The 23151-nt window shown below is 40.4% G+C and overlaps 1 protein-coding gene across 1 annotated transcript; it reads left to right on the top strand.

Moving 5' to 3' along the window:
- Window positions 1–506: 506 nt before the first annotated feature.
- LOC107771511 (L-ascorbate oxidase) lies at window positions 507–3020 on the top strand. Its single transcript, XM_016590886.2, has 5 exons — window positions 507–881; window positions 1147–1239; window positions 1322–1534; window positions 1629–1808; window positions 1907–3020. Exons 1-5 carry the CDS (start codon window positions 603–605, stop codon window positions 2861–2863), a joined length of 1722 nt encoding a protein of 573 aa, XP_016446372.1. The 5' UTR covers window positions 507–602; the 3' UTR covers window positions 2864–3020.
- Window positions 3021–23151: the final 20131 nt, after the last annotated feature.

Raw genomic sequence — 23151 nt, 5'->3', positions numbered from 1 at the left:
CCTAATGCAATGTATAGCACAAACTTAGGTGAGCATGTCCTAATCATTTATTCTGTATTGTCAAAATTTGATATAAGTTAAGCTTGCCAGCTTACCGCAACACCTGTTCTTTGTTTGAGCTTAAAACCAATAACGTGAGTGAGTATTCGTGCAAAATTATACTGTAGTCATTTTATTAAAAGAGAAGGAAAAAAGAGAATTAATGTGCCCTAAGCTTAACAAAAGTCAAATTTCTTCAACGAAATGTCACAGTCCCACTAGAACTTCTTTAATCAAATGAAACTTCACTGCTCTTTCTTTCCAGAGCCCAAGAAAATTTCTAACTTTTGCAATTAGCAAAGACCTTAGATAAATTCAATCTCCTTAGCCTCCAAGAAAAAAGACAAAAAAAAAAAAAAAAAAGAATGAAGAAAACGAGTATTACCCACTCCCACGTTGTCTTGGTCAGAGAAGCTGCCATTTTTGATTGACCATTCTATTAAGAAACTATATATAGATACACACTGCACAACATATTTAGCAGCAAATCATCAACATAAAAAAAAAAAAAAAAATACTTAGTAAAATAACAAAGAGTTCTCTTGGTTTTAAGCCCATCTACAATGGTCGAGCATTTTCATCAAGGTTATTTGGTAAATTTTCTGGTTCTAGGCTTGTTATTTTTAACTGCTGTTTCAGTTGAAGCTCGAGTTCGACATCATAAATGGGAGGTTAAGTATGAATATAAATCCCCAGATTGTTTCAAGAAGCTTTCTATTAGCATCAATGGCAAAACTCCAGGTCCTACCATTGTTGCTCAACAAGGTGACACTATTGTTGTTGAAGTCAAAAATAGCTTGTTAACTGAAAATCTTGCTATCCATTGGCATGGTATTAGACAGGTAAATATCCCATTTTCTTTCAATTTTTTTATTAAGTGTCTTATCAATGTTATAGGGAAGAATTAACCTAAATAGCCATCCATCCAACCGCTTAAATTAAAAATAGCCACGGATGGGTAATATAAGTATTATTCATGTATAATATATGTATAACTGTGTATAATCAGTGCATAATCTATGTATACCTACTAAGAAAAGTAAACAATGAATTTGTTCAGCTATTTATGTAAAAAAAAAAAAAAACTCTTTTATATATTCATTGCAGATTGGAACACCATGGGCTGATGGAACAGAAGGAATCACACAATGCCCAGTTGTTCCAGGGGATACTTTTGTTTACAAATTTGTTGTTGATAGGGTAAGTGTTTTTTTTTTAAAAGTATGGAATTATATATTGTGAGATCAGTTTTCTAAGTAATTGTTTTGCAAATTTTGTGCAGCCTGGAACTTATTTGTACCATGCTCATTATGGTATGCAAAGACAAGCAGGGCTACAAGGAATGATCAAAGTATTGGTTCCAGATGGAGTTGTAGAGCCATTTTCATATGACTATGATAGAAACATTCTTCTTACTGATTGGTACCATAAGAGTACTTATGAACAAGCTACTGGTCTTGCTTCTTTACCTTTTGTTTGGGTTGATGAACCTCAGGTAATTAATTAATGTAATTATGTAACATTCAAAAAAATGTTTTGCTCTATTTTTCTGATAATGTTTCTAATATTATTTTCTTTTTCTTTTTCAGTCACTCTTGATTCATGGAAGAGGAAGGTTCAATTGTTCTACTCCAGGCACAGATGTTGCCCTTTGCAATGCTACAAACCCTCAATGTTCACCTTATTCAATGATTGTTATTCCTGGCAAGACTTATAGGCTTAGAATTGGAAGCTTGACTGCTCTTTCTGCTCTAAGTTTTAAAATTGAGGTAATTTTCTCACAGACCACAATTCCCCTTTATCAACAACTCAAAAAAAATAAAAAAAAAATAAATTAGTTTGTTACTAATGGAATTTTACATTGCAGGGGCATAATATGACAGTTGTTGAGGCAGATGGTTACTATGTAGAGCCATTTGTGGTACAAAAGCTCTTTCTTTATTCAGGAGAAACATACTCAGTCCTAATCAAAGCTGATCAAGATCCTTCAAGAAATTATTGGGCTAGTACCAAAGTGGTCAGTAGATCCAGTGCTACTCCAAATGGTTTGGGCATTATTAATTACTACCCAAACCATCCTAGGAGAGCCCCTCCTACTATACCACCTGCGGGGCCCCATTGGAACGATGTAGCCCCGAGGGTGGCTCAGAGTGTTGCAATCAAATCCCACAAGGATTTCATTCACACTCCTCCTAAAACATCGGACAGGGTCATTATCATGCTCAATACCCAAAACAGGATAAATGGTTTCGTGCGTTGGTCTGTCAACAATGTATCGTTCAACATGCCCCATACGCCTTATCTGATCGCCCTTAAGCACAACTTATTGCATACTTTCGAGCAAACCCCTCCTCCGGAAAACTATAACCACGAGAATTACGACATTTTCAGTGTCCAGAAGAATGTGAATGCCACAACTAGCAACTCAATTTACAGGTTGAAATTCAACACAACAGTGGACATCATTTTGCAAAATGCCAACACAATGAATCCCAAAAACAGTGAGACACATCCTTGGCATTTACATGGGCATGACTTTTGGGTCATGGGCTATGGTAATGGCAAGTTCAACCAATCTATTGACCCAAAGAATTACAACCTTGTGAACCCAATTATGAAGAACACCATCCCAGTCCATCCTTATGGATGGACTGCGTTGAGGTTTCGGGCCGATAATCCAGGAGTTTGGGCCTTCCACTGCCATATTGAATCACATTTTTTCATGGGAATGGGAGTTGTTTTTGAAGAAGGGATTGACAAGGTTGGAAAATTGCCTACTTCTATCATGGGGTGTGGTGACAGCAAAAGGTTCCATAGCCCATAAGTTCTTTTAACATTATCAAAATCAGATAACTGTATATTGATGTTATCTTTGTTTATCATTGGGGGAAATTCTTTTGGTAGTTGCCTAGAATCAAAGGTCATTTCTAACCTGTAATCAAAATTTCTGTTTTGTAATTAAAATGCTTTTCGTTTATGCATCTCTACCCTCTTTTTTTTTTTTTTTGATAAAGATCTTTACAGTGTTGAAAGTAGATAATTTACACTTATTGCTGCTACAATGCCATAATACTGTATTTTTATTTTATCTTATTTGACTAGTTTTTCAAGATTTACAATTTTTTTTAAGTTCCTTCAGAGATCTAATGGTGATTGGATCACCTCTCTCCTGACAAAGAGGCCACTAAGTCCTAGTAATAAGAGAATCTACTATCGAACTGATATTTATAGGCAGTGATTGGATCAAAAAATGAAATGGACCATTGATCACGCCCAACTATGCCTTATAAAAAGGATTAAGCGGTCGTTGTAAATATAATGCAGTTTACAAGTCCGAAGTCGAATGCCACAGAGAATTAAGGCTTAACTACAACTGTTCAATATTGCTAAGAAGACAAGCTCGAATAATTCCTATGTTATAAATATTAAGATTCTTGTATCAAATTAACTAACAAATTAAATTAGTAGATTAACAACTACAGATACTAAGGGGTAGAGACAAGATTAAGGAGGTCTAGAGTTATGATTTTCCCAATTATCGGAATCCTTCATGCTACGTTTTCTATAAATTCGCCTAAGTATTCTCTACCGATCATGAGCGCTCTGACTGTCGTAACTCTCTCCCGAGTAATTATCACAATTTACTAGACATATTCTCCCGAATTACGCTAACTCGCATTAAGTACAGCTCACTCGAATCGCACCCAAGGTTTCGTTATCCCTAATCCCACATTTAAACCCTCTGTATTGATCCCTCATATACGTTAGGAGTGATGTTGTTCAACAACTTTCCTAAATATGCACTCTCTGTCGAGTAATACATACTAAATAGACACAGTCGATTGAGAGCTCTTCAACCAACCACAATACTAACGTAGTTGAACAAATAGAGAAAATACTACAGCAAATCTATATTAACGTAATAGAAAAATCATCCTTCAAGAGGTTCCATCAAAATCCTAGATAACAAATTAGCTATTCATACTAGTATGCATAACTACACTACTAGAATTCATAACCAATAATGGAAATAGGAAGAAGGAAGTGAAAAACTCGTAGAAGAATTCTCCGCCTTGCTCCTAGTGTGTTCTTGCCTCCGTAGGTCTCAATTGTGTCCAAACTCGATCTCCCCTTCTCCGTCTCTCTAAATTCTGTCAAAAATAACGTTTTTAGGTCTATTTATATGTTTAGGACAAGACCTAAACATGTAGGTCACTCCTAGTCAATCCCGGAAATAATTAAAACCTTCAAAACTCGGATTGGGACTGGCTTTAGGACTGGCTACCGCCAGCCTCAGCCTGGCTTTAAGCTGGCGTCTCTAGGCTAACGCCTGGCTTTAAGCTGGCGTTGCCAGGCTAACGCCTGGTTGGGCCTGGCTTTAAGCTGGCCTCGCCAGGCTAAAGCCTGGTCGAGCTGGCTTTTGCCCGGCTTCTCCTTTTTACCGTTTTTGAGTGCACTTTCGACGTTTAAGCATCCCTTTAGCTTTACTTTCATTTCCGATGCACCTACACATAAAATAGTCTCCATTACGCTCAAACAAAATGTAATTTAACATTAAACCATGAATTATAGCCAAACATCACTACTCCACACTTAAACGTTGCTCGTCCTCGAGCAATCAAACTACAATTTATATAGACACGACTTTTTAAAATAATTCTCCTAACTCATCACACCAAGAATCTTTAAAATAGACTAAGCACAAGGGTGTAACATCTTCACCTCAAGATTTGACTCGCAAGTACCATGCATTATTCACAACTTACTCACTTACTCTAAACATATAGGTCAATGACATTACATTTCCTTCATGAATCAAGTGCCCTCACACAACAAAAGAGAGTAGTTCCACACACAATAAAATTTAAGAACAATTAGGAACCAAAAATAGAAAGAATTCACTCACTCTCAGAAATAACATTCATATGCCACAACCGATGCACCATAGGCTTGCCCGTAGTGTACTACTCTACTAATCAAGCTCATTCAGTCTAGAATCAAGTACTTTATTTGGTTGTAATGTAGGCTGCGGGACGGGTATGATACATTTGGATATAAAAGTGACTACACCTCCCTAAGCACTTTAATACATATACTTTAACATTCAAGCCCATACTTATGTCAAACCAAAACTTTACCTTCACAACAATGTATATTACCCTATACTTCTTTAAGCACAATTACATAAAGAGTCACCACTTAGCAAGGAATTTTTTTCACAACAATACAACTTTTTTTTTCAATTCAAGTGGCTCTTATTTTTTTGTCAACACAGTGCACCTTTCTCCTTATTTCAGTAGCTCCACTCAAAAGTCAAACCAACCACCCCACACTTTAACTTTTACAAAGTTCATTACAATTCAGGTGCTAATGAGAGGTGAAAAGGTTCAAATAGATGGTTAATTCAAAGAAATGTGTAAGGCTTGTAATGTGGTTGCCAAAGAAATATGATCACAGGCTCAAAGGGGTTAACTACGTTACATAACCATTAGGCGGGTAAAATATACATATCTGGCTCAACAAAGAAACGCCTATATCACTTCCAAGACTGGATAAAACTACTATTTCGCTTTGCAAACACACATGGCAAGTTCTAGACATCAAATGCAATTTACAGAATAACACAAAACTTTACACACACATGGCACATAACTCATTCATGATTGGTTTTTATCAAGACACTCCAGTCAAAGCAGTTAATCAAAGTTAAGGTCATACAATTTAAGGCACTTCTACATGAGTCAAAAACTGAGCCTAAGCGTCACAACCAAAGTACTCACTATTCTCAAGGCATAACATAAGTCAAGAGATATCGCTGTGATTCAATTCATCTCACACTAGCTCCTGTTTCCTAAAAAAAATAAAACTAATTATACCCGATTCAAACAAAACCCTTGAAAAAGAACGACGGCACAAAGAAAAACCAAGGGGGAATTACTACACTACCTACAAAGAAAATCTTTTTTTTTAGACTTAAATCCCTCACGAAAATTGTCTAGGATATCCATCGGCGGGAAAAGTCCAATATTTTTTATTTTTTTCATTTTTCTAAAAAAATAAATTCAATTCAACTAGCACAACTAAAATAACATAGAAGGTCACCCAAACAATCTCTTCACCCCACACTTAAAATTGTGCATTGTCCCGAATGTATACCATACTGATAAGAGAGTAAAAGAAACTCCCTAGTGGGCCAAAGGCCGAAGCATTAGCAGCTCATGGGGTACTCAGACTTCTCCCAGGCTTGTTCGTGCGGGTACCTCACACTTCCAACCATCTGGTTTGCTGTTGCATCCTTCCAATAGATTTGCTTTCCCTACTCCTAGAAAATAAAAAATCGACACTACAAAAATAATATAATTAAAAAAATAATAAAAAAATAAAAGAAAGCAGTAAAGCTGGGTTGCCTCCCAACAAGCGCTTGATTTAACGTCGTGACACGACGTGAATCACTTTCTGCCTCCACTTCGAACTTATGAATTGGACCCCAAGTTTTGATTCTGCTCTATGGTCATGCTCCTAGGGTGGTGGAACGAATCTGGCTGGCCCAATAAAACATTGTAGTATTCTGCACTTCTTGGCCTTCATATGAGATGTGTATTCCGGATTTTCTGGCAAGAAGAATTCCAGAATGTAGGTACCTTGTTCCTCATTCCTTGACTCCTCAAGTGGCTCGGATGATTCTATTTCCATATCATCATCTAGATACAATGTGGAAAAATTCTTGGAGTGTGGACTAATGTGCTCAACTACATGAACATTGAGACTGTCTACATCCTCAACACTAATGACACTAGAGTCAACTAAATATGTATCCTCCATATCCTTGGCATCCTCAAATCTAGTTCGATTGATTGTTGGTGTTCTAGGCCTTCTCCTTTAGCTCATCCCCGTATTTTTTAAATCCTCCAATATAATGGCAATTTTTGCAGCCAATTCATACTCATATTGGCTACTATCCACAATGTCAACTTGTTCCGCTTTACAAGGTTCAATTAATTTATTCTCTTGAGCCTCCAAGTTATGAATAGTTGCCTCTTGCCTTTGTATCTGCCATGGTTTCTCATCATATTGTTCCACATGACACTTTAATATATCTTTGATCTCCTTTAGGTCAACTTCCCTTGGTTCTTTGTTCCTGTTATCCTCACAAGAAAAAGTAGAACCATCATAATAAGGGGTTGGGGGAAGATAAGAAATATAAGCACAACCATGAAAGTAACCATCTTGACCACCACACATATCGCACACATTCTACACATAAGATTAAGTTGGTGCACATAACTTGCTCTCGGGAATATTTTGATAATTTTGCCTTGAGTGGTTTCCTCCACAATATGCATAAGAGGATTAAAAGTAGAATTACCAACATCAAAATTATCATAATTTCAAGATGACATGTCTCTCAAATCAAAAATAAAAAGTAAAAAAAATAATTAAATACAAGAAAACAAAAACAAAAGCTCAAACTTGCAACCTAGAAATATGTGCACCTACATCTATACTGTTAGATTCTCCGGCAACGACACCCAAATTTGATCACACCCAACTATGCCTTTATAAAAAAGACTAAGCGGTCGTTGCAAATATAATCCTGATTACAAGTCCGGAGTCGAATCCCACAGAGAACTAAGGCTTAGCTACAACTGTTCAATATTGCTAAGAAGACAAGCTCGAACAATTCCTATATTATAAATATTAAGATTCTTGTACCTAATTAACTAACAAATTAAATTAGTAGATTAACAACTACAGATACTAAGGGGTAGAGACAAGATTAAGGAGGTCTAGAGTTATGATTTTTCCAATTATCGGAATCCTTCCGCTACATTTTCTATAAATTTGCCTAAGTATTCTCTACCGATCATGAGCGCTCTGACTGTCGTAACTCTCTCTCGAGTGATTACCACAATTTACTAGACATATTCTCCCGAATTACGCTAGCTGACATTAAGTACGGCTCACTCGGATCGCACCCAATGTTTCGTTATCCCTAATCCCACCTTTAAACCCTCTGTATTGATCCCTCATATACGTTAGGAGTGATGTTGTTCAACAACTACCTAAATATGCACTCTATCCCGTGTAATACATACTAAATAGACATAGTCGATTGAGAGCTCTTCAACCAACCACAATAATAACGTAGTTGAACAAATAGAAAATAATACAACAAATCTATATTAACGTAATGGGAAAATCATCATTCAAGAGGTTCCATCAAAACCCTAGATAGTAAATTAGCTATTCATACTAGTATGCATAATTACAATACTAGAATTCATAACCAATAATGGAAATAGGAAGAAGGAAGTGAAAAACTCGTAGAAGAATTCTCCGCCTTGCTCCTAGTGTGTTCTTGCCTCCGTAGGTCTCAAGTGTGTCCAAACTCGATCTCCCCTTCTCCGTCTCTCTAAAGTCCGTCAAAAGTGACATTTTTAGGTCTATTTATTTGTTTAGGATAAGACCTAAATGTGTAGGTCAACTCCTAGTCAAGTCGGGAAACAATTAAAACCTTCAAAACTCGGACTGGGCCTGGCCTTAGGCCTGGCGTCGCTTGGCTAACGCCAGCCTCAACCTGACTTTAAGCTGGCGTTGCCAGGCTAACGCCTGGCATGTCTGGCTTTAAGCTGGTGTCGCCAGGATAACGCCTGGTTGGGCCTGCCTTTAAGCTGGCTTCGCCAGGCTAAAGCCTAGTCGAGCTAGATTTTATCCGCTTCTCCTTTTCACCGTTCTCGAGCGCATTTTCGACGTTTAAGCATCCCTTTAGCTCTACTTTCATTTCTGATACACCTACACATAAAATAGACTCCATTACGCTCAAATAAAGTATAATTTAACATTAAAGCATGTAAAACACAAGGCATATAATGTGCAAAACCATGAATTATAGCCACACATCAACAATCCTATAAAAAGAATAGAAATAGTTCATCATAAAATAAAATTCAATATTCACAATGCCTCCCACACCCCTCATCCAACACTTCGGAGGGGAAGTAGAGTATACTTACGGGTTCTGTTGAACCTTTTGGTTCAGATATTATATTTATTTTAAGAATTTTTTTAAATATGCATAAATTATTGATTTAAAATTCAAAAATTTAAAAGATAAGAATTTCAAGCTCATAAGATTCAAATTTTAGTTCCGCCTTTGCTGACACTTGTTGTGAGGACTATACTAGCCCCTATAGGGTCGATCAACTCTTTGCAAGCGAATCATGTGTTGGTTAAGACAATACAGTAATTCATTGTCTATCGCAAGGAATGAGACTTGAGTCTCATATCGGTAGTACAAAGTACTGATGTGAGATTTATAGAGCCTTGGACTCTCCCACCTTAATGACTAGCTTTTGGGGTGTGGTCCTCCCCCGGTTGTATCAGTGGTATTAGAGCCACCCACCACCCTCTGTGCCCACCGAGCCTTGGATGATGACGTCGGTATTACAGTGTTCGCCCAAGGCTAGAAATGTCTAGCGCATAGCCGTCGAGGATGACGGATGTGGAGCGTGTTGGTTTGTTATAGTCTATTGTAAGGATTACAAAGTATTGATGTGAAATTTATATAGCCTTGAATTCTCCCACCTCAATAGCTAGCTTTTGGGATGTGGTTCTCCTTAAGTTTTATCACTTTGCAAGCGAATCATGGGCTGGTTAAGATAATAAAGTAATTCAAAGGCGGGTACTAAACTAATAACTAATGGATGAGGCCTCTAAAATCAGGAACCGTAAACTAATAAACCAAAAATAAATAAATTATGAGATGATTTTTTTTTTTTAAAAAAATATTTCATCTTTCACTCGAAAAATACTCATAAATTCTAAAAAACTATAAATATATAGCCACGTTTTCTTCTTTTACGGCATTTGTTTTTTCAAAATTCCATAATCTTGATTGACAAAGACCCCAAGAGAGTTGGTTAGTGCTAAATTGGTAAGTAGAAACATCAATGCTCCCAGTGGTATGGGCAATTCAACTATCTGAAATCTTATAGGTTTTATGTTGAGTCCAAATTTTCAATTTCTCATATAACTTAGTAACAAATATTATGTTTACCCAGAAAACTGTACAGTTGAATTTATAGTGTGGTTTAAAAAAAAACAAATCAATTTAATCCCAACATAATAAATAAATTAAATAAAATGCAAGACTTAGCATTGAAATCAAGATAAAATAGCAGACAACTTGGGTCTGGGAGCAAAGCTTCCGAAGGCAGCAATAAAAATAATGTTAGACAAAAAATAAAGTATTATTTAGCTTGGAATAATGTGTAGCATAAGTGTGTCAGAATTTTCGTGTGTTATAATGTTGTTAAAGTCACTATTTATAGCTATACCTAGGTAACAAGGTCTTAGGATCAAGCCCTTCTCAAATGACAATAATGGGGGCCATTGATGAATATGTAGTTGCAGGTTATGAATGACAAATTCTCTGTAACAGATGTGTATTTAATACTGAGAAATATTCTTCATTGAATGTCACCTGGTGACAAATATTTGTTTGCCCTTGTTGATAATGTTCCCTTCGGGGTCTACCCGATGCCAACCGAAGTTGTTGTCCTCGGTCCTGGTTTTCACTCATTTCATCTTCCGTTTGTCCCCGGTTCCACGTATGTCACGACCCGAATTTCCCATCGTCGGGACCGTGATGGCGCCTAACATCGCACTCGCTAGGCAAGACAACGTTAGAGTTCTATCACCCTTTTACTTTACTTTTTATAATTAAAATTTAACAAAAATAAATCAACAGAAATAAAAGCAAAAGTATATAATTAACTGATTATCCTTATACTATTAACAAACCGAAACAGTTACCACCCAGAAACTGGTATCACAACTCACAAACCTTCTATGAATAACTACAAGTATGAGTTTGAAAGAAGAAATGCATCTGTCTCGAAAAGAAATAAACAGAAATAAGGAAAACATAGGAGGGGACGCCAGGGCCTGCGGATGCCAGCAGGACTACCTTGGGTCTCCTGAATGAAGTATCAGCAACCGGCCTCTCGATTAGCCACTACCAGCTCGAAAATCTGCACAGAAAGTGCAGAATGCAGTATCAGTACAACCGACCCCATGTACTGGTAAGTGCAGAGCCTAACCTCGATGAGGTAGTGACGAGGCTACGGCGGGGCATATACAATATTACTTGCAATATCATATAATAAAGCAAAAAGTAAATACAGAACGAAATGGAACAGTAACTTGCAGCAAATAAATACAAAACCCAAATAATTTGCCAGTACCTAGATATAACCAATCCTTAAGAGAGTTTCAATACTACGAAATAAAATCACAACAGAGGAAGAATACATAATCAACAAAATGATGCGGCGCGCATCCCGATCCCACCATATAACAAGTAACAATATGAACATTCACCCTTATTACTCCTTTTTGCGGTGTGCAACCCGATCCTACCAGTCCACCCTTATTACTCCTCAATATATCACCCTTATTCCTCCTGTTGCGGTGTGCAACCCGATCCCACCGTCCACCCTTATTACTCCTTATTGCGGCGTGCAACCCGATCCCACCAGACAATCATATTTCACCCTTATTCCTCATGTTGCGGTGTGCAAACCGATCCCACCATATCAGTACCAATCACAAAATAAAAACAAGTATTTCACAATATAGCTCAAAACCCTTCACAACATTTATACCTCAAACAAAACAACGGAAAATCTATATAATTATGAAACTTCATCAGTTATTACTACACATCGAGACCAACCAAAGTGTACCATGAAGCACTAATAAACCAACTTAAACCAACTTAAACCAATATTGTAATATAATGAAACAACGGAATAATTAATACCTTCAATAGAGAAAAACAACATTTAACAAGAAGCAATTAGATATGAAAGCATCAATAAGCAAGCAGCAGTTAAGATAGGAAAATAATATACTAGGAACGAGGAAGGGAACATGCTAAACAGATAATTTGGCGGCGCATAGGTACCCGTCACCGCACCTATACGCCACACACATGAAATTTCACAAAGCAATTAAGTCAGGGATCCCTAATCCCTCGAGTCAAGGTTAGACCAAACACTTACCTCACTCTAACAGGCAATTCAAAACTCAATTTCCGCTTTACCTCTCGATTCCACCTCCAATCCACTCGTATATAGTCATAATTAACTTAATAACATCAATTATTGCTAAAGAAATCAATTCTAATGCATAATTATAGGTTTCCCAACATTTTTCCGAAAAAGTCAAAAACCGACCTCGGGCCCGCTTGGTCAAAACCCGAAATTCAGACCAAAACCTGGTTACCCATTTACCCCCGAACCCGGATATGCAATTGGTTTTGGAATCCGACCTTAATTTAAGGTCCACATCCCCAAATTTCGAAATTCCGAAGTTCTACCCAAAAATCCCCAATTCCACCATGAAAAACCCTAGATTCTAGGATGAAATCTTGTGAAAAGAAGTAAAAGATTAAAAAAAAATGAGTTAAGAATCATTTACCTATGATTTGGGGAAGAACTAGCCTTTTAAAAATCGCCTCTTGAGGTTTAGGTTTTGAAAAATGGGAGAATGAATGAAAAATCCCGTCTAAGTCTAAAGTTATCAGATGACGCATTTGCGACCTGAGCTTCGCAAATACGAAGCTCGCAAATGCGAAGGACCATTGCAAATGCGAAGTCCTTCACACCTTTGATGCCTTCGCAATTGTGAACAAGGACCTCCACAAATGCGACAAAAAGATCGCATTTGCGATCACTGCTCCTCCCCTTGCTTTGCAATTGCGAAGAAATCTTCGCAAATGCGATCACTGCTGGCCCAACCTTCCTTCGCAAATACGATGAAGGCTTCGAAAATGGGGGACATGTGAGGCTCGCAATTGCGATGCCTGATCTCGCAAATGCGTGATCAGAGGCCTGCAACAAGTATTGCAGCATCAACTATGTTCTAAGTCTAAATTCCACTCCATAGCGTATCCAAAACTCACCCGAGCCCTCGGGGCTCCAAACCAAACATGTACACCAGTCTTAAAATATCATACGAACTTGCTCATGTGATCATATCGCCAAAATAACACCTAGAACTATGAATTTAGCTCCAAATTGCATGAAAATTTCAAGATAGTTTCCAAAACTTCTATTTTCTCAAACAAAGGTCTGAATCACGTCAAATTAATTCAGTTTTCACCAAATTTTACAGATAAGGTTTAAATATCACAACGGACATGTACCGGGCTCCAGAACCAAAATACGGGCCCGATGCCAACAAGATCAAATCCTTTAAATTATTACATTTTCAGTCTTATCAATTTTCTTCAAAAATTCATTTCTCGGGCTAGAGACCTCGAAATTCGATTCCGGGCATACGCTCAGGTCCCATATTTTACTATGAACCCTCCGGGGCCGTCGGAACATGGTTCCGGGTTTGTTTGCCCAAAATATTGACCGAAGTTAATAAAAATTAACTTTTTAGACCAAAAATCATCATTTATTAATTTTTTTCACATAAGGGCTTTCCGAATACACGCCCGGACTACGCACGCAAAATTGAGGAGAGATAGATTGAGGTTTTTAAGGACTCGGGACACGAATTTGAGTTCTAAAATAGAAGATGACCTTTTTGGTCATCACATTCTCCACCTCTAAAACAACCGTTCGTCCTCGAACGGACATAGAAAAGTACCTGAGCCTGTAAATAGATGGGGATATTTGCTTCGTATATCGGACTCGGACTCCCAGGTAGCTGCCTTAAGAGAATGACCTCTCCACTGCACACGAATCGAATGATAACTATTCGATCTCAACTGTCGAACCTGTTGGTCTAGAATAGCTACCGGCTCCTCCTCGTAGGTCAAATCCTTGTCCAACTGGACAGTGCTGAAGTCTAACATGTGGGATGGATCGCCGTGATACTTCTGAAGCATGGACACATGGAACACTAGATGCACTGCTAATACACCTGGCGGCAACACAAGTCGGTAAGCCACCTCTCCCAATCGATCAATGATCTCAAAAGGCCCGATGAACCTAGGTCATAACTTGCCCTTCTTCCCAAACCGCATCACACCCTCTATGGGTGACACCCGAAGCAACACTCTCTCTCCGACCATGAATGCCACATCACGGACCTTACGGTCGGCATAAATCTTTTGCATGGACTGAGCTGTATGAAGTCTATCCTGAATTATCTTAACCTTATCCAAGGCATCCTGTACTAAATCTGTACCTAATTACCGAGCCTCCCTCGGCTCAAACCACCCAACCGGTAATTGATACCGTCTACCATACAACACCTCATAGGGAGCCATTTGGATGCTCGACTGATAACTGTTGTTGTAGGAAAAATCCTCTAATGGCAAGAACTGATCCCAAGAACCTCCAAAGTCAATAACACGGGCACGAAGCATATCCTCCAAGATCTGAATAGTACGCTCAGACTGTCCGTCCGTTTGAGGATGAAATGCTATGCTAAACTTGACTCGCGTACCCAACTCACGCTGTACTGCCCTCTAGAAATGCAAGGTAAACTACGTACCTTGGTTAGAAATGATAGACACGAGCACACCATGAAGATGAACGATCTCACGGATATAGATCTCTGCCAACCGCTCTGAAGAATAAGAAACTTCCACAAGAATGAAATGCGCTGACTTAGTTAGATTATCCACAATAGCCCATACTGCATCGAACTTCCTTTGAGTCCATGGGAGTCCAGCAACAAAGTCCATAAAATATGCTCCTACTTCGACTCAGGAATCTCATTCTTCTAAAGCAAACCACCAGGTCTCTGATGCTCGTACTTTACTTGCTGACAATTCAAACACCGAGCTACATATGCAACAATGTCCTTCTTCATACTCCTCCACCAATAACGCTGCCGCAATATCGGGAACTATGGGCCTCCTCTAGAATTAACTCCCGAAGCCCATCCACATTAGGCATACAAACACGACCCTGTATATTTCAAAACTCCATCATCTCCAACTGTAACCTGCTTGGCACCACCGTGTCACACTGTGTCCCTAAGGACAATCAAATGAGGGTCATTATACTGCCTCTCCCTGATACACTCAAATAAGGAAGACCGAGCGACTATGCAAGCTAAAATGCGATTGGGCTCAGAAACATCCAACCTCATGAACTGATTGGCCAAAGCCTGAACATCTAATGCAAACGGTCTCTCACCAACTAGAATATATGCAAGGCTACCCATACTAGCTGACTTCCTACTCAAAGCATCAGCCACTACTTTGGCCTTCCCGGGATGATACAAGATGGTGATATCATAGTCTTTCAATAGCTCCAACCACTTTCTCTGCCTCAAATTGAGCTCCTTCTGTATTAACAAATATTGCAAACTCTTATGATCCGTGAACACCTCACACAATACGCCATATAGATAGTACCTCTAAATCTTCAGCGCATGAATAATGGTTGCTAGCTCCAAGTCATGAACTGGATAATTTTTCTCGTGAATCTTCAACTGGCATGAAGCATATGCAATAACGTTGCCATTCTGCATCAACACTACACCAAGTCCAATACAAGATGCGTCACAATATACTGTATAGGGCCATGAACCTGTGGGCAACACCAATACCGGTGCCATAGTCAAAGTTGTCTTGAGCTTCTGAAAGCTCACCTCACACTCGTCCGACCACCTGAACGGGGCACCCTTCTGAGTCAACCTGGTCATCGGGGCTGCTATGGATGAAAACCCCTCTATAAACCGACGGTAATAACCTACCAAACCCAAGAAACTTCGGATCTCTATAGCTAATGTAGGTCTAGGCCAGTCCTTGACTGCCTCAATCTTCTTAGGATCCACCTGAATACCCTCTGCTGATACAACGTGACCCAAAAAAGCAACTAAACTAAACCAAAACTCATATTTAGAAAACTTAGCATATAACTGTTTGTCTCTCAGAGTCTGAAGAACGATCCGAAGATGCTGCTCATGCTCCTCTCAGTTGCAAGTGTAGATCAAGATATCTCAATGAAAACAATAATGAAGGAATCCAGATAGGGCTTGAACACCCGGTTACTACTGGGGCATTTGTCAAGCTAAATGACATCACTAAGAACTCATAATGCCCATATCGAGTCCGAAAAGCTATTTTAGGGACATCGGATGCCCTAATCCTCAACTGATGGGAGCCAGATCTCAAATCAATCTTCGAAAACACCTTGGCACCTGAAGCTAATCAAATAAGTCATCATTCATCAGCAATGGATACTTGTTCTTGGTGGTAACTTTGTTCAACTACCGATAGTCTATGCACATCCTCATCGACCCATCCTTTTTCTTTACAAACAACACCGGTGTACCCCCAGGGCGAGACACTAGTCTAATAAAGCCCTTATCAAGCAAATCTTGCAACTACTCCTTCAATTCTTTCAACTCTGGCGGGGCCATACCGTATGGCGGAATAGAAATGGGCTGAGTGCCTGGAGCAAATCAATGCAAAAGTTGATATCCCTGTCGGTGACATCCCCAGCAGGTTTGTAGGAAAAACCTATGGGAACTCCCGAACAACTGGTACAGAATCCATGGAAGGAACCTCCGCACTAGAATCACGAACATATGCCAAATAAGTCAAACACCCCTTCTCAACCATAAACCGAGCCTTCATATAAGAGATAACCCTGCTGGTAGAATGACCAAGATTCCCTCTCCACTCCATACGAGGCAACCCCAGTAATGCTAAGGTCACAATCTTGACGTGACAATCCAATATAGCATGATAAGGTGACAGCCAATCCATCCCCAAAATGACATCGAAATCAACCATATCGAGAAGCAGGAGATCTATACTAGTCTGAAGACCCCCAATAATAACCACACACGAGCGATAGACATGATCTACAATAATAGAATCCCCCACTGGTGGGGACACATATACTGGAGCACTCAAAGAATCACGAGGCACAACCAAATATGAAGCAATATAAGAAGACACATAGGAGTATGCAGACCCTGGATCAAACAAAACTGAAGCATCTCTACTACAAACCGAAACAGTACCTATGATAACAACATCTGATGCCTTAGCCTCAGGCCTGACTGGGAAAGCATAACATCGAGGCTGGGCTCTACCACCCTGAACCATATCCCTGGGACGACATCCTGCTGGATGGCCTCCACCTCTAGCGGCCTGGCCTCCACCTCTAACGGCCTGACCTCCACCTCTAGCGGGCTGACCCTTACCTTTAGCTCCCTGACCCCTGCCTCTAGCAGGCTGAGCGGGAGGTGCCAGGATCATGGCACGAGAACCCTGCTGCTGTGGCTGAACACCCCCAATATCGGTCAGGTCCTCCGGATATGCTCATACTCACCACACTCAAAACATCCATCCTGATACTACGACTGACCCTGACGAGCCGGCTGACCACGATAATAACTTTGAAGAGGAGGTGCTCTGATAGGAGATGTCGGTACATTATAAGTTGGCTGCCCTGAAGGAGGTACATAAGGACCACGACCCCCTGAAGCTCCATAGGATGTCTAAAGTGCTAAATGAAACGACCTTGGAGGATATCCCCTACCAAAAATACCCCGCCCTCCAGATGAGGCCCCACTAAATCAACCAGAGTGACGTGGCCTCTTATCAGACCCCTGACCATGCCCCTTTGATAGAACCATCTCAACTCGTCTGGCCACATTGGCTACATCCTGGAAAGATATCTCACCCTCTGACTCCTTAGCCATCTACAATCTGATAGGCTGAGCAAGTCCCTCAATAAACCTCCTTATCCCCTCTCTCTCAGTAGGAAGTATAAGAAGAGCATGACGGGCCAAATCAACAAATCTGGTCTCGTACTGAGTGGCAGTCATATTACCCTGCTGAAGGCACTCGAAATGCCTCTGGTAGTCCTCCCTCTGAGTGATAGAAAGATACTTCTCCAAAAATAGATAAGAAAACTGGTCCCAAGAGAGCTGGTGACCCAACTGGTCTAGCCAAACAATAATCCCTCCACCATTTTTTGGCAGATCCTGATAGACAAAAAACATCAAATTCAACTCCATTGTTCTCCACTATCCCTATGTTCCATAATACCTCGTGACAACTGTCCAAATAGTCTTGGGGATGCTTTGAATATGTACCGCCATAGGTAGTGGTGAAGAGCTTGGTAAACCTATCCAATATCCACAAGGCCTTGGAAGACATAGCTGATCCGTCACCGATTTATGCTACAACACCCGGCGGAACTACCACAATGATTGAGATACTGAAGTCTGAAACCGGGGAGCTATTTGCTCTAAATGTGAGTAGCGGGAGTCTGTGCTCCTCTCCCAGCCCGAGAGACGGTTGGTGCTAAGGGAATGTACCGCCCTGAATGACACTCTCCATAAGGCCCACTAGACGGTCTAAAGCATCCTGAAGTACCGGGGCAACTATGAACCCCTCTGGAACCTGAGCTGGCCCTGCTAGAACGGTCTTTGTCGGAGCCTCCTCATTAAAGTCTACCCGAGGCTTCACCGCTGGTGCTGCTACTCGAGCTCTGGGCTAAGACCTGCCCCTGCCTTGGCCTTTAGCACTACCTTGGCCTCGTCCTCTACCCCTCGTAAGAGTTTCCACTAGGGGCTCGGTCTGCTGATCAGTTGATGAAGTGGTATGTGTTCTCGCCATTTGTGAAGGAACAAGAGAAGAGAGTTCAATTAGCATTGGGAAGACCAAATCGCACGACAGAGAAGAATAAAAGTGAAATTGTTCCTAACTCTGTAGCCTCCGAGGGATAAGCATAGACGTCTCCGTACCGATCCCTCAGACACTACTAAGCTTGTTCGTGAATTGTGAGACCTAGGCAACCTAGTGCTCTAATACCAACTTGTTACGACCCGAATTTTCTACCGTCAGGACTGTGATGGTGCCTAACATCGCACTCGCTAGGCAAGCCAACATTAGAGTTCTATTCACCTTTTTCCTTTACTTTTTATAATTAAAATTTAACAAAACTAAATCAACAGAAATAAAAGCGGATGTACATAATTAACTGATCATCCTTATACTATTAACAAGTCAAAACAGTTACCCCTAGAAACTAGTGTCACAACTCACGAATCTTCTAAGAATAACTACAAGTATGGACTTGAAAGAAGAAAATACATCTGTCTCGAAAAGAAATAAATAGAAATAAGGAAAACATAGGAGGGGATGCCAGGGCCTGCGGATACCAGCATGACTACCTTGGGTCTCCTGAATGAAGTATCGGCAGCCAGCCTCTCGATTAACCACTAGCAGCTCCAAAATCTGCACAGAAAGTGCAGAGTGTAGTATTAGTACAACCGACCCCATGTACTGGTAAGTGCAGAGCCTAACCTCGACGAGGTAGTGACGAGGCTACGGCGGGGCATATACAATATTACTTGCAATAGCATATAATAAAGCAAAAAGTAAATACGGAACGAAATGGAACAGTAACTTAGCGTATACACATACCCCTCCAACCTAGGCCCTTTAGATTCTTCTTCCCCACTGATAGATCCAATGATTCTTGAATTTTGTCATCAGTACCGAGTGACACTCGGTCAGATCTATCCTTCTTTCTGGAGGATTTTTTACATGCTCAGATATTTCTCCAACCGGGTTTAGGGAATGACCTTCACCCTAAACCGTTTGATCAAATTGTACAGCCCCCGTCTCTTCCGAGGGTGTTTAATCAAGCTTCACTATCGATCCGCCAAAACGTTCTTTATGAACACCGACGAGGACAAAGATAGGAGATGAATGAGCCGGTTTTTCAGAGTAAGAACTTTAAACATCGTCCCTGCTGATAGGATGCCATTCCCGGAGGAATTGAACATAAAGCGTAAGTGTCCCTACATCAAGCACATTTTATCGCCCCTTATCCTTCTTTTGAAATGATCTTATTTTGATTATGTAGCCACAGTTTGGTTCCTCGGCGCAGTTCAGAATCTTCCAGGATGGATCAAACTATTAGACTCTGCTTTTCTATACAACGAGCGTGTTTGGCGTAATTTGGCCAAAACGCGGTGGCAGGACAAGAACCACAATATGCTTTTGTTGTTGTTATTACCAAGTTTCTTATGAGATTTTTTGGCGGTAAGTTTAATACATCATGCTTGTGCAGGCCTCGGGGATGATGTGTCGATGAGACCAGCTCCCCACGATGAAGAAGAAGCCTCGAAACACGACAAGGGTAAGAAGAGGAAGAAGGAGGTGTTGACCGAGTCTCTAGAATCAAAGAAACCCAAGTTCCGCAAGCCTAAGACCGATGCCACGATCTTGACTCCGACTGATGCGACAAGTTTTCGTGAAGATGGAGATGATGGCAATCGCCCTTTGGTACAAAGGGTAAGATGGAGTGCTGATGCTCCACAAGCTGTTGGACGAAAGGCCGCTGAGTCGAGGGTGGTCGATGTGGACCAAACTCGTGTTGAGGAGACCCTCGAGGAGGGTTCAGGCGCAGTCCCTGAGCCTCAAGTTGGACATGGTACAGTCCGTGCTGGCGAATCCTCGGCTGGCGATCTCGAAGGTCCTGAATCTGAAATTATTCGGGGTCGAGAAAAACCCTAATAGAAATTGATACTGTGGGCGGCTTTGAATCGAGCCCTTCATTTTGTCCGGGGGAAATAAGGGATGCCCAGAACAAGAGTGCTGCCGATGTGGGGACCCCTCAGGGAGAGGATGATACATTTAAGGAGTACTTCGTCGGTGTCGACGAGGACACAAATCTTGAAGCCCCCGTCGCTCTCAAGGAGGCTGAGAGGCTTCAAAAGCAGGTGATATTCTTGACATACCATTTGTGCTTTAAATTTTTACCCTTGCCTTTCTAACGTTTTTGTTGTAGGTTAAGAAATTGTATTACCACACCTTTTCTAAGCTTCAAGATGAGCTTTTATGCCGTGATGAAGAGCTCGAGAAGCTTACCTCGGAGCTAAATGAGTTGAAGGCTTCCTCTGCCCAAAAGGAAGAAGAGTTGAGTGAGCTTCAGGCAAGTCTGGAGGGAGTGCACCAGGAACGGACTAGCTTTGCTGAGCAGGTAACATGGCATTAATGTGTTCATCTTTCTATTCTTATAACTTGATGCTCACTATCTTGTTCTGCCTTTGCATATTGGGAAAAAGGATGCCCTGGTGGGGCAACTTTAGGAAGAGGTTGCAGCCAAGGATACAGAGATCTCGAGCTGAAGAGGCAACATGAGGCCGTGTCCTCGGAGAAAGACCTTTTGCGGGGAGAGTTGGCCTCGACCCAGGATCTTATCTGTGGCCAAGTCTAAGGCCGATGAAAATGCGTCCTCATACAAGAGAGATGCCGCCACCACAAATGATCGAGCTAGAGCGATATCCGAGAAGGCCGAGCAGAAGCTGGCTCGGGCCATTGCTCATGATCGTCTGCAAGTAGGAGGCAAGCCTTCGAGGAAGCAAGCGCCGAAGGTGTCGATCTCTCTGCTTAGATTGAGAAAGCCAGAACCTTGGAGGAAGAATCAGCACCTTTAACTACTTCGGATGAGGATTCCGGAAGTTATTCAGACAATAGTGAGGGTGAGGGATAGACTCCGTTGTCATCTCTGCTTCTCCTTTTCTTTCTTTTTGTGAATGGGCTCCTCGGGGGAGCTTTGTAAAGACATATTCTTTAAATGTATTTTTGAGAATGCAAAGAAACCTTTTTGTTTCAAGTCTTCAAATTTTATTTTTTAGTGCTTATGCAAAGCTAGTCTTTTAAATTTTGATGTCGGCTCTTTAGATCCCATACTTGGGATAATAGAGACCCTCGAGATCAGACACTATCTCGGAGCTAAATTTATAGCCCTTTTAGATCCCATTTTGTAGTAATAGAGATCCTCTAGATCGGGTACCATCTCGAGGCTAGACTAATGTTGATATCTCTTTAGAGCTTTCATGTGAGAAATGCCATTGTGCCTCCTTGTACCTTCAAATTGTACAATGTATGGCCCTTGCCTCTCCTTTTCGCAATCCCTGTTGACTCGTGTATTTCAATTCCCACATTATCACACAATTACAATTTTGAGAAATTCTTGAAATATGACATTAAGCATCCAACTTGCAATTCTTTCCGGATTTTGACATCCTCTTGCTTCCCCGAAGTAGAGTCAAATTCAACCATATTTTCAACTACACTGGTTGACTCTAATTTTATATTTTTCTTGGCATCACCAACAAGCATGGAGTCGGTTGGCGGATGTTCAATTCTTGATTCCTCAGAATAAATCTCACTTTGTTCCTCGAAGTCGGACTCTTCTTGACCTCTTTCCACGCTCTCAAGTTGGTGAGCATAGTGAGCGTTAACCAATATTTTCATTTGATCTTCCAAAGTGCAGATATTCTCATCATTTTGAGTCAAAACTTGTTTCAAGTCGGTGAGTACCAAGTTGTGCTTCTCCTCATTTTAAAGAATAGCCTCCAACATGAGCATCATCTTCTCATTTTGAGCACTTGAGAGTTCTTGGTTTTGATCAAGTGCCAAAGAAGGATTTTTGGCTTCAACATCCAAGGAAGGTTCTTGGCTATCATTCACTTTCGAGACATTTTGGACCTCTAAAGCTTCAAGCATTTCTCCCATTTGTAGGTTTAACCTTTCAAGCATCAAATTATTTTGGAGATTGTTTTCCAAAAGCTTCTCTAAGGCATTTTTCTCTTTGTTTCCTCCTTCAAGTAGGCATTCTATCATGAGCTAAAACTCCTCATTTTGATCATTCTATCATGGTTTCTTCATGATCACTTCTAAATCACATAGAACCTATAAAATAGAAGTAAAGGCATTAAACACACAATTTTATCAATCAAACATAGGAAAAATCTAAGCTTAAAGATGAGATAAGTTGGTAAATACCAACTTATCACTCATAATACATATAAGTCCTGTTCCAACCCTTGTAATACTGCAACGATGAAAGAGATGTGTAGACCCTCATAACCACCTGCCAAATCAATAACTCACAGAGTCTCTCTTCTTGGCGAGAACAATCATTGCCTCATTCTGGGATGATCAATGACATTTTCCCTCTAATATACATTATATAAATCCGATCACACTAATTCCAGGTCCAACAATCTCATCTCACCCAGTACAAGCTTCTCGGGAAATAAGCCACCTCAAACACCGTCTATAATCTCATATGACACTGTCAATGCGCCAACAAGTCACAA

The sequence above is a fragment of the Nicotiana tabacum genome, chromosome 11, assembly GCF_000715075.1.
Source record: "Nicotiana tabacum cultivar K326 chromosome 11, ASM71507v2, whole genome shotgun sequence".
NCBI lineage: Eukaryota > Viridiplantae > Streptophyta > Magnoliopsida > Solanales > Solanaceae > Nicotiana > Nicotiana tabacum.
This window is presented reverse-complemented; position numbering and strand designations above follow the sequence as displayed.

What these genes read in the sequence shown, in the direction of transcription:
- LOC107771511 (XM_016590886.2), top strand. Translation starts at nt 603, where the DNA reads ATGGTCGAGCATTTTCATCAAGGTTATTTGGTAAATTTTCTGGTTCTA. An exon ending in ACAAATTTGTTGTTGATAGG is followed by an intron (nt 1,240 to 1,321) that starts GTAAGTGTTTTT and finishes AATTTTGTGCAG; the next exon opens with CCTGGAACTTATTTGTACCA. An exon ending in TTTGGGTTGATGAACCTCAG is followed by an intron (nt 1,535 to 1,628) that starts GTAATTAATTAA and finishes TTTCTTTTTCAG; the next exon opens with TCACTCTTGATTCATGGAAG.